The sequence below is a fragment of the Drosophila elegans genome, unplaced genomic scaffold, assembly GCF_018152505.1.
Source record: "Drosophila elegans isolate 14027-0461.03 unplaced genomic scaffold, ASM1815250v1 contig_814, whole genome shotgun sequence".
NCBI classification, from domain to species: Eukaryota; Metazoa; Arthropoda; class Insecta; order Diptera; family Drosophilidae; genus Drosophila; species Drosophila elegans.
Window position 1 is genome coordinate 207,271 of NW_024546167.1, and position 12,744 is coordinate 220,014.

Consider the following 12,744-nt stretch of genomic DNA (forward strand, 5'->3'; position numbering starts at 1 on the left):
TGATTTACGGTTTAAATTTCATCAAAATCGGACGACTATAGCATATAGCTCCCATAGGAACAATCCGAAAAATAAATGAAAAAAATTATAACTTTTCTGTTTTTTAATTTTTTGTTTAGTTCTTCGAGATATAGTAATGGTTAAGTATTTCAGAATTAAGTTTTAAATTTCATCAAAATCGGACGACTATAGCATATAGCTCCCATAGGAAAAAAATTATAACTTTGCTGTTTTTTAATTTTTTTTTTAGTTCTTCGACATATAGCAATGGTTAAATATTTCAGAATTATGGTTTAAATTTCATCAAAATCGGACGACTATATCATATAGCTCCCATACAAATAATAAAAATATATAAATGAACAATCAAATAATTATGCTGCAAATCGTCATAGCTTCAATGTTTTTAAACATATACGCAAGTAAATCATAATTTTAATGCTTTCAAAAATATTTAATTCTTGCGATAGCTGCAAGGGTATATGAACTTCGGCTTGCCGAAGTTTGCTTTCTTTCTTGTTTTTTAACACAATTCGTTTAATCAACTGCTGAAAATAGGTAATGAAAAAATGTAAAAGAATAAAATAATTAATATGTATAATATAATATCAAAATAAGAAATAAATTAAAGTTAGCTTGAGTTATTAAAATCGCATTGATTATCTGTTGATGAGTCTTTTTTATGTACTGTCATTAATAAATATTCAATAAAAAAACAGTGCCACATAATACCTATTAACTGTAGTAGTAAGATAATAATGTCAAAACAGGTAGTAGAGCTAACGCAGTGTTTAAAATTTTGTTTTAAATTCATGTTATAAAATCAGTTGCATGTTCATTTTTAGTCATATATATATGTTATATATTTTTATTTGGTACGCTTACATCTCACCTTTGAAACTATGCCAAATAATACCCAGAAAATGTATTTTGTAGCTATAAATATATATTTTTTTTGGGAATAAATAATTTATACAAAATTCGTAAGCCTAGAGGACTACATACTAATCTCGCTCTATGAGAACTTCCCCTGTCCGCTCGTCCTCCCTCGTGATCCAAAACGCAATTGGAGTTAAAGCTCGGCCAGAGTCGAGTTCGAGATTACAATTATGTAAATCGGAGGATGCCAATCCCGCTGGTACCGTTGGGGTTTTGAGTTGGAAAGCGCAGATCCAGGATTTCGGGGGAAGTGGGGGGCGTGGTTATGCGCAGTCATCTTCAGCTAAATGGAGTTTTCTTTTTTCTTTCCTTCGTTTTTGACATTCAGCAAGACAAGTGGGCATAGCGAGCTGGAAATCGGAGGACGGAGGCGGAGCAGTCGGTGGAGTTTTAGGGGGCAGGAGGGAAGATGAGATGGGGCACCTACAAGGTGCACTGGTACTGCTGCTGCTGCAGAGCACGCGGCAGCGTCTTGTGCGGCAGGTGGGCGGTCAGCGAGGGGGCGGGGCTGCGGGGCGGCGAGCGGATTCGCTGGCGCTGCAGCAGAACGATGCAAATGCTGATGATTATCACAGATAGCGAAACGGTTACCAGCACGCTGCTCAGATGGGAGCCAATATAACGCAGAACGGCTGCACAAGAGAAAAAAATCATACAAAAATCATTTAAGAACATTCAAAGATATAACAGAACATACATACATACATATAGCTTTAAAGTAACAGATTAGTAGTTACAAGTTTTCTGTACATATTTTCTTTGATATGCATGTTTTTAAGCACTAACAATTATAATTGTTATTATTAAAATAATTTACCATTTTAATTAAATTGTTTGGCAGATTCAAATATTTTAAGTCTTATGCTTTAATCATATTGTAATATAGGAATATTGGATAACATTTTTTGTTGTGTATTTGAATTGATTCTGATTAGTAAATATTTGTAGTAAAAGTTTAATCAAGGAAAATAATTAAAAATAGTATAACTAATATAACCATCATCAAAAATAATTTGAGAACGTAAGACCTTCAAATATATATATAACAATTCCACAAATTAATTTTCTTAAAAGGTTTGTCTAGATAAATAACTAAAAATACAAAAATTAACGTTCATCCTCAAAAAAAAAAGATTTAATATTTTCTTTCTCTGTAACTATACGGGTATTAAGGAATCACGATTGTCGCTGACAGGCCACTTACCTTCATCCTCGACGTTACCAGCTGGTGGCGAGCCCACCTCCAGTGGCAACCAGGAGTCGTGGGTCTGGTCCACAACCAGTTTGGCGTACTTGGTGCCCACCACTGACTCCAAATGATGACCCTCCTCCGCCGGCTCCTTGTCAAAGCTATTGACCTCGTTGAGGTTCAGAGCTCTGCCCTGACCTCTGGGCTGAGTAGCCAGCTCCGTGGTGGGCGGCTGGGTCTGCTCCACCACCGCCGCCTGTTCCACAGACTCAGAATCCGATTGGGAATCGGTCTGGGAGTCCGCTGGCTCCCGCAGCACCAGCTCCGTCTTGTTGACGTAGCGCATCTGACGGAGCTCCCTGCCCAAACGCTGATCCTCGTCCGGTTCAAAGGGATCGTTGGGCTCGTAGGCGGCGGCCACTCCGTTCTTGCCGGGTACAGTGAAGCTTGCCCGGACCGTCTGCATGCCCGACTGATAGCTACAGACCACTACAAAGCTGGAATGGAAAAATTAACTTTTAAACATGATTTACTCTTTGTTGTATGGAACTTTGATTAAGTTTTACGTTTTTAACATATAGAAAATTGGGTGTAAGAGAAAGTATGATATTTTCTGTAGAAAGGTTATTGCTATTAATTTTGAAATTAAGTAATTTCTTTTTAATCAAATATGTAGTGAAACATTGTTTTAACAATCTGTTTTTAAACTTATTAGTTTTCTTACCGTCTTGTGCTGTGAGTGAAGATGCCCAGATTCTCCTGCACCGTGATAAAGGTCTCTACCGTATTGGTCTCTGGTTTAACCAAACTTCCACATTCTTTGTGATCGATCCTCATTGTGTACTTGTCCGCTGAATCACTTGCATCGCCCTTGATGCCACAATTTCCACCATCCACGACAATACGTCCTCCAAAATATGGACCGGTCTCCACCTCGATCTCAGAGGCGTGTGGCAAACACTGGGTGGCGTGAGCAGTGACTGAGAAATTTTTAAAACAAATATTTAGAATATTTTGTACACTGCTTTTTAAACATTTAATGAAGTGATTTGCTAAAGAAATTAATTTTTTATAAACTAAATAGGAGTTCCTTTATACCAATTATTGTTTAGCATTTAAAATTTTTGATAATGGTTCTTAATAATAACGTATTAAAATTTTTCCTTTGATTCCATTTATACTTTCAATTTCCAAAACCTGATAATCATTACAGCTTACAAATGTTTTTCTACAAATTAAAGATTCCAAAACTTTTCGAATTAAAATTAAAATTCAATTTTTCCAATTCAGCTCCAATCATAAAAAAATAGAAAGCAGAAAGTAAAGAAGCTTGATAAAAATAATAATTTGCGTCTACTTACAGCCCTTAGTAGGTATGACAATGCTTTGACCAGGCAGGTGTCCCGCTCCACTCTCAATCTCATTTTCGTCGTGAAACTCGGCGCGGGCATTGGAACTTCGAGTACCGCCAGCCTGGAGGCGCCTTTGAGCCGCCGGACGAATGTGGAAACTGTATTTGGTGGCCATCCGCAAGTTGTCCACAGCGGCGGCAAAATGCTGCACCTGAGAACTGCACTCCAAATAAAATGTTTTATATAAAATTACAGAGCAAAAATTATTTGTGTTAACATCGTGCTGTTATTACTTTGCTGTTTTTTAATTTTCTTTTTATTTCTTCGAAATCTAGTAATGCTTAAATATTTTAGAGTTACGGTTTAAATTTCATCAAAATCGGACGAATATAACTTAAAGCTTCCATGAGAACAATAAAAAATTTAAAAAAAAAAACAAATTTTGAAAAAATGTACCTTTTTTATTTTGTAATTTTTTTGTTTTTTTAATTCTTTTCGACTTAATAATAATTTGAGAGTTCAGAATTTCCTTTTAATTTTATTAAAATCGGAAAAGATATCATATAGCTGGGATAGAAACTATCGAATAATTAAGCTGCAAATCATCATAGCTGCAATGTTTTTGAACGTATACGCAAGTTAATCATTAGTTTAATGTTTTCAAGAATATGCAATAGCTGCAAGCGTATATGAACTTCGGTTTGCCGAAGTTTGCTTTTTTCAAAGTAATACATTTTGAATCTTTTATTGAAAACCAAGTTCTTAGATGATGTTAAATTCAATGCAGGCCAATTTAAAATAACAAAGTCAATTTGTAGTTTTGTGGGGCACTCCCGTGGAGTTCCCTAAATGGCAGAACAACTTACCCTAAGGGATCGTGCTCCTCCTCCTGATCCTCCTGAGACTTTTCGGCAGTGGTGCCGTTCACCAATTTGACGCGACACCGCTGTGGGCCGTAGTTTTGCATCTCGCAGTAGAAGATCTGGAATGCCAGAGCCCGGGGCGGTTCCACATCGACGCTCATATTTGTCGCGTTCACCTGGCCTGCTCTGGAGTTGGAGCTGCCGAAGTGGGAGCCGGAGTTGGGGCTCGAATCTGTGTCATGGGCCGTCGGCACGAATTCAACTTCCCAGGTCAGATTCACCGATTTGTAATTTGGTTCACCGGCAACGCCGCGTATCTCTATCGAAGGTTACAAAGGCATGAGTATGGGCAGCAAACGGGAAAACGGGGTTATAGCCAAGATTCGTGGCCATAGTACAGTGGCAATGGCAGTTGGAGTTGCAGTTGGAGGTGTTTCTTGCATGCAAATCAGCTACCACGGTTACCACAAGACTATACAAGTACTAGAAGTGAGTTCGGGGGCAAGGAACTCGTTTCAGACACGCTTTTGGATTAGTTCTGTTTCATTCGTTCGGCTTGATCGTTTTTGTGGCCACCACTTAGTGGCTGTTCCCACTGGCAGATCGGCAGAAGAAGATCTGAAGTGTGCTGCCAGTTGGAGTCCCCAGTTCACCACTTCTCCAGCTGCGAGTGATGGGGGATCTGGCACAAAGTGTGACGAGAATTAGCCAAGGGGAGCTGGCAGTTAAGGTGGAATAAAAACAAGACCTGACCATGATGCTGGGCGGCTAATGGGATGGGGGGTATAGCCCAGGAACTTGTGCTTCAAGCAGGAGCTTGAAATGCCTTTAAGAGCTTCAGTTGAACACTCTAAAATGTAGCGTCAAATGTCGACTTGTCGGTTCATTGGAGCGCAGTGATGGTGCAACTTCCAAGTCTCCCAGAACTTACCCCTTAAATGTGTAGCTTTAAATTCATACTTCAAATGATCATAACAAAATACATAGGTATATATTAACTCTGTAGTATTATTTTTTGTGCTAATTCCCTTCTGTTTATTTGACTTTAGTGGTATACTTTAAAACCCAAATTTTATCTTAAGCAAATTATAATTTGTTCAATCAAATCTAGTTATTTAAGCAATCGAATTATTATACTTGTTACATTATCTAAGATGGCCAGCATCAGTCTTTAAAAAATTTTATGAATACCAATTTTACCAAATTTCATAAAAAAAAGTAAAAACTCAAAACTTCACTTACAATTAATCATGTTTCCTTATTTTTATTAGACAAAGTATCCTTTTAGGAAAACAAGTTTTTGTCATGAGTCAATTCAAGTAATAATAAATTAACTTAATATTATTTTCCCGCAAACAGTACTGGTAAGAAATTTATTTATTTTTAATCTAAATTCAAAGTTTTATCACAGTTTTAAGGTGCAGTGCTTTTGGCTTTCTTCTATATACTTGGAAATAATTTTTCTGCCTCTAGTTAATAAATAAGTAATTACTTTAATTTTATAAGCCTGGGTTTCTTTTACAAGAAAACTCCCCTGGCGAGTCTCCCAGCAATAAATCCCTGATCAATAACCCATTAATCTCGGCGCCGAGTCCTAGTAAATTTTCAGTTTTCCGTACCCACTTAGCCCCGATTTCCAGGCGATTTCCCAAGACAGCCAGCTTTGGTGACTTCTTTTGAGCCAGCAGAACCTTGCATAATCTGCAATTAGAAATGCCATTTGCCGCAGCTCGTTGGTTTGAGTTGGCCATGTTGCCGATGCGGGCAATGTTTGCAGATGTTGCTGCTTCGTGTGGCTGTCTTTTCCATGCTTTTCCCATGTTGAAATCATTGACACCGATTTTGTGTGTGGCTGTGGATGGCGCGGCGGCAGCATTTTTAGGCGAATTTCGCACAGAGAACATGGAAAAGTAAAAATTCTGCAATGGCACAAATTCTGACATCGGGGCTACGGCGAGATGCCACTGCTGCTATGCCAACAAAAAAAAAACGAAAAATGATTAGAAAATGCCACGGAAAATGACAGGCACTCCAATTGCAGCATCGCTGTGATTAATGGAAATCTTGGTCTTGGGAAGCTTATCGATGACGGTGCACTAAATTTCGGATAGGCCATATATTTTTAGAGCTGTCACTGCGATGTTACGCAAGAAAGGAAGGAAGTGGCTTAGAGATTCATTAATTTTCGATTGCAGCCGGGAAGTTCTGTAATAAAAGATCGGCCGATAAATTGTCATTGCTCCCATCATTTGGCCAGATCAATCTTGATCTGTCATCGTTTGCCAAGTTGATTGCAGCGCTTTGGCTAATTCGATTAGAGAGAAAGAACTGGCCGAAACGTGTTTTTTGTGTCCAACACAATTACTGGCATTTTACCCCGGCATAATGACACTTTTGCTCTCCATCGAAAATGGGCATCTGGGCAATTTCCGCTCTGCGGTTCTGGGCGTGCCAGCGCCCCCTTTTTAGCGGTCAAAAGGAAATGTCGGCACATTTCCAGCATGCCCACATGATTGGCACACAGTGCAACAGAAAAAGCAGGACCGCCGGACAAGTTCGTTGTCTGAGTCTTTCGTTTGCCACCAAGGGCAGACGTAGCGAAAATACCTCAAGGAACATAACTAGGTTCAGGGAAAAAAGCGCACCGATCGTGACCAAATGCAATTAGCCAGCCTTCAACTGACAAAGGCAAACAGGGAAATCGACACTTTTAGAAAATATGATTTTATATTCAATGTACAAAATCTAAAAAGTTTTTGATAAATTTAAATGCCGCCTGTACTAAATTTTGTGTATTTGGCTGCATTATATATCCATTCGTATTAATTAATAGACATCAATCTTAAATGCTGAGAGTTTTGAATTTGAAATTTATAAATCACCAACCTTGCATTATTTGTCTGCCATTTGTAAAACTTTTATATTGTAACCAGAAGAAAAAGGAATAATTTTGCTTTTTATTAAAATCAATTCTGAACTAAATAGTTATCTGAGACTTTGTCTCATCACCTTGCTTTTTTTACTGCGAATTTTAAAAATTGATTTTACTTTCCGTTTAAATTTGAAAAAGTGTGGACAGAGCGTAGGACTGAGATTTAAAATTTGTAATGTGTTTTATACAAAAAAAAGTTATAAAATTTAGCTCAGTAGCTGAGACCTTGTCTATTTACAAGCAATTTTGATAAATATGGATATTTTTACCTTTATTACTCAAAAATTGTTTATCTTTTATATTAACTATCAGCTTTTATTTTTGTGTGCGGATGTCTTATTTTTTTTATGTGTAGCCTGCAACCGCAGACTTTAAGTAGCTGCATCTGCAACTCCAACTGGCCCTGCGACCGCCTGAAAATGTATTCCTTGGCTTATAGGACTCACCATATTTGCTGGCAGCCTTGGCATTGGCATTGTTGCTACCAGCAGCAGATGTTGCTGCTGTCGCCGTTGATGTTGCTGTTGCTTTTGGTGTTGCTGCTGCCGTTGCATTGTTTTCGCTGCTGTTCTTGGGTAAGCGGACTGGGGAGGCTGCCGGCAGCAACAGCAGCAGCAGACACAGCAGAAACATGTTGCAGCTGCCGTGGCCTGCCATTGATTTCGTTGACATTATTTTTTCGGTTGATTTATTTTAGTTTGCTATTTGTTCTCATCAAATGTGTGTCAGTCGGGAGTTATTGGGCGATTGGTCGTGAGGGAAAATGCAAGTGTTGCCAGGGGGTCACAAATAGTGTGTTGTTTTGGTTTTCAAGTAGTCTTTTAGTTAGAAATTTTTATTTATTATATTTTTTCTCGATTTTTGCTAGTCAGAATGTACAGCTCTAAAAAAACAATTCTAGTTAATTGCCAAATTCAACTATTGTCCGCAAATAAATCTCATTTGTCACAGCACAAAAATCATAAATAGTCCAATTGCCGTTTAATTCTATAGCTTTGATTTCCGATTTTTCCGGCACACGAACCGCTTGCTTTAACCTGTGCCGCGCAACTGACTCGGCGGGTTAAAGCCCGTCCAACATCTGGCCAAATCGGATCAGCTGTTGGCCATAAACGAAGTCGAAGTCTCAGCCAAAGACGAACCAAAGCCAAGGCCGAAAAGAAAAGCTTTCGCCGGAGCTTTTGCTCTCTCTCTCTCTCTCTCTCTGTCTCTCTTTCTCTTTGGGGTGAAAATTTTGGAAATGCCTTTTCTTTTATCAGTGGTCGCTTATCAGTTGACAAACAGTTCGGTGTTTTGTATTGTTTCGGAAAGGCTAAATTAAAAATCCATATATCGGGCCTAGCTTTTTTCCATAATTAAGGCGGCCAGGTTTCATACATTTCGTTGGCCTCTAGATCATCACTTTCCCTTTTTCTCCGAGCTCTTGTGGCCCATTGTCTTGTGGCTTTATTTTGCTTTCTTTGTTGTTGCTCTCCCCAGCTTGGCCGCTTTGATTAATGCTTAATCAGCAATATTATTGTTATTAGGTTTCTATAGCGGGCCAGGGTAGCATTATCATAAATAATTTGCCAGTCGCTTTGTGCCGAGCGCAGTAAATTATTAACTTGAACACTAGTTTCTCTGCCACAAAAGATGCGACAAAATAAAATAAGCTGTGAAGTGCGCAACGAGTGGCATAATGAGTATCTGTATCTATAAATAATTGTATAATTGCATTTATTCCATAATCGAGGGCTGTCATTGAAGGTAACTGACTGACACCTAGCTTTTACAAATAAATGCGACACCGGTTCAGTCAGTTTCTTAATTAATTTAAAAATAATAAATATAAAAGTTGGCAAAGCCTTTGTTTCTTAAGCAAAAATGTTTTGCATTTTGTACTCTGTATTTGTAACTTTAGAAAATAAAAGCTAACAAAATTTCAAAACGATAAAAAATACTTTTGATTAATTTTTTATACAATAGCAAAAATATACATTTTTTTAAACATTTGTTTGTAAATAGTACCTAATTTGTTTTATTTATAAAAATTTGGTTTTTAATTTATTTTATTATTAAACAAGAATGAAAGCAAACTTCGGCTAGCCTAAGTTTATATGCCTTGCAGCTATTGCAAAATTTAAAAAAAATTAAAACATTTTTAAAACATTTTAATTTTGAATTTTATGAATTATCATATGAAGCTATGATGATTTTTAGGCCAGTTATTCGATGGCTCCTATGTCAGCTATATGATATTGTTTTCCGATTTAAATAAAAATGAAAGCGTTATATGACTTACTAAACAATTTACAAAAAAAAAAATTACAAACAAAAATTGAAAATTAGGGAACTTACAATTTTGTTTCATTTATTTTTTTAATATTCGTCCGATTTGGATAAACCAATACTATATCTTGAAAAATAAACAATGTAATAAGTCTTTAAAGCTTATTTAAAAATTAAATAAATTTTAAAATTCAAATTAAAAAAAAAATTGTAAATGTAAGCTTAAAAAAAAGTTTTTTTTTTAATTTTAAAACCATTTTTTTTGTTTTTGTTTTCTTAAGTTTAATCGAAATTAATCAGGCTCTTCTACCTTCAAAATTTTATTTTGATTTGCCCTTTGAAAAACCCCAACAGTTAACATTTTTATTAGAAGTAATTTGCTGCTTTTTGCCTAAGCTTTTGCCCCTTGATAAGGCTAACCATTTTTTATGGCATAATTTCCATCGCTTCCGCTCCGAAAAAAAGTTACTAACCCAGTGACACGCATGGTAATTTCCTGTAATTTATAAAATGCTCCTGTTCCCTGGCCACCCATTTATATGTTAATTAGATAGGTTAATATATGCGATGTGACATAAAGCCACCAAGTCTATTTTTAGCTAGTCAAGACCAGAGTTTCGTGAAATATTTGGTTCAATACCAGGTTCTGGATACCTGTAACGTCATTGTCCAAGGGGAATACGAAAAAAAAAAATATTCCAGGACTATACTTACCGAACATTAATAATGAAAGGCTACGCCCCAAAACAGAATGCCTCAAATCCATCAGGAATTGGAATCCCTCGACTTTCGTGCGCACTTGGCAACACATTCCACTAATTCTGCTAATTAAAAATTTAATGAGCCACTGCAAACTAAAAATACCGTCGACACGAAGCCAAAACAATTGGAACACCTGTTGGCCGCGTTAAATCCTTTGACGTGTTTCCCATGGGGGAAGGATATCGTCTAACAACCCCAAAAAAGGGATTCCGGGCACAAATTGAAATGTGTTTTCTATCAAAGCAGTTAGTCTGCAGACCGCTCGGGGGAAAATGGGCGGCCAGCAGCTGCAGTCTGGCTATAAGACACCCGAAAATCAAAAGCGTTTTTCCCCACACTTTTCCATTTAGCTTATGCCCGAATGTAGGCAGCGAATGTCGTTCCTGTGCGGCGCATAATTGAGTGGCGACCATCATTGTCGACGCCACAGTAAACGCAAACTGATTTGCATACCGCCACCAAGTCCAAGTCTCGGTCTGGCTTTAACTTGGGCACCGGGCTCATGTCATTAGCAGTCTTCCAGGGGGCGGTGAAATTTACATGCCAACGCGTGACACACGCGGCGTATGCGCAACGCTCTCCGTAAAGCTAGGACAAGTGCTGTTCCTTTGGCCTTATTCCGGTGAAATTTGTGCTTCCTGTTAAGGAAATTCCATCCGGATATCGTTTTTCTTGTTCTTGCTCTTTATTCTTTACACTGGGCAACAACATTTGGCCTTGGAGTTTTTACTTTATTACATCGTTTCTCAAGCTAACAAATATTTCCTATTTCAAAACTTTTTAATACCAAAAACAAATATAAATTTTTAACTACTTTTTAACTTTATCTTAGATGAAACAATATTAACAATTTTAAAAGGTTTTTTATTTTTGAATTGGAATAATTATTGCCAAGAACGCAGTACAAAAATGAATTCATTCCGTGGACCTCATAACTGGGAACTGATTTATTTAAAAATTCCATTATTTTACTTAAATAATAAGAAATACAAAATTAAAGCTTTGGGCTTTGGCATTGGCTGAATTAATGTAATTTGAAACCCACTTAAAATATAAAAAATAAAGAATACGAATAAAGAATTAAAGAATAAACCGTATTCTTTTTTAGCTCTACATTTGACATCTGATACCATTTTCACAACATATTGTTCCAAAATTTTGAAAACAAAGGACTTTTTGAAATTTTCGAAAGGTATTTGTACTTTTCCATGATAATTGGGTGCCCCTGAGTGAAAATCTCATATGTCCCAATGGGCCATGATGTCACAGCGACTCGAATTCGAAATTAATCGATTAAAACACTTTTTTGGCTTAGCGTAATTTAAATTAAAGTCTGAAATTTGTGTAGTCATACTACCCATTGTGTCATATATAATCATATCTTTAATCTTAATGATATCTTCAATTAGAGCCGTCAATTTTCGATTGGTGGACCTTTCTTAAATAAATGTTTGACAGCACTGGTGTCACCAGAGTCCTTTCTTTCCCTCGCCTCCTTTTCGGCCAACTGGCAGTTGGTCGGACTGCGTTTGTTTGAGTTCCCCGCCTATGTCCTGCTGGCCCGCTGCCTGGATTACATGTCTGGGGCACATCAAACAAGCTTACTTACCAATGACCTCGTTAATGGCGAACACACAACCACTCGCATACACAAACACAGTCAAACACTCGCACACACGCACACATAAAACCGAAAAGGCAACTTTGTGTGCGTTCACCATGCTGTTGAGTTTACTTTGTAATTTTCGCTTATCTGATTTATTTTTATTTTCATTTTTGATTTTTTGTCAGCTGGCACACAATACAATCAGGCTAGCGGCAAATTGTTAGCAGTTTGAACAACTTTCGCTTACCCTCTAAAACTCAATAATCAGAAGATGTAAATAAAAAGTATCTACAGATAGTAAATTTTCTTTTTTCGCAAATTTAAAAGCTAACTTTATTTTTAATTACTTTTGAATGTGACTATTAATATATACATCACTACATTTTTGCATTTATTTATATAAACTTTACTTTATTAAAAGGCCAACAAATTAAATTTTCAATTTTTCTATAGTTTTTCTTTTATTCTTTGATTATAAAAACGATTTATCTCACATTTAATCAGGAATATGCTATGTTTAGTAATTGAACATTTTAAAAATATTTTTACAAAAATCACAAGAAAGTAATTATTGGATATGAATTGTTCAAAAATTAAAAGCTTTCGCATAAAGCGTTACCAACCTATGTTACGTTTATCAATTCTCTCTAGGAAATAAAAACATTCTGCTTTATAAGTGTATTAATGGCATTACACCATTGTGGGCCAATGCTGACGTAGTCCCCTTTCTGGATCCCGGCACAGTTAAAGTAATTGCCTAGCCACTGTCGCAATCGTAATAAAAAAGCGCCTGATTGCGATGGCTTCCTTTTGTACCCACATTGGTATTTTAA

The 12,744-nt window shown here is 36.9% G+C and overlaps 1 protein-coding gene across 1 annotated transcript; it reads right to left on the reverse strand.

Moving 5' to 3' along the window:
• Nucleotides 1-926: 926 nt before the first annotated feature.
• Nucleotides 927-8,378, reverse strand: LOC108142062. Its single transcript, XM_017265748.1, has 6 exons — nucleotides 7,722-8,378; nucleotides 4,347-4,662; nucleotides 3,490-3,698; nucleotides 2,853-3,108; nucleotides 2,144-2,625; nucleotides 927-1,571 (listed from the first exon to the last, which is right to left on the reverse strand). The coding sequence occupies exons 1-6, from the start codon at nucleotides 7,945-7,947 to the stop codon at nucleotides 1,363-1,365; spliced, it is 1,698 nt and encodes a 565-aa protein (XP_017121237.1). The 5' UTR covers nucleotides 7,948-8,378; the 3' UTR covers nucleotides 927-1,362.
• Between the last annotated feature and the right edge of the window lie 4,366 nt (nucleotides 8,379-12,744).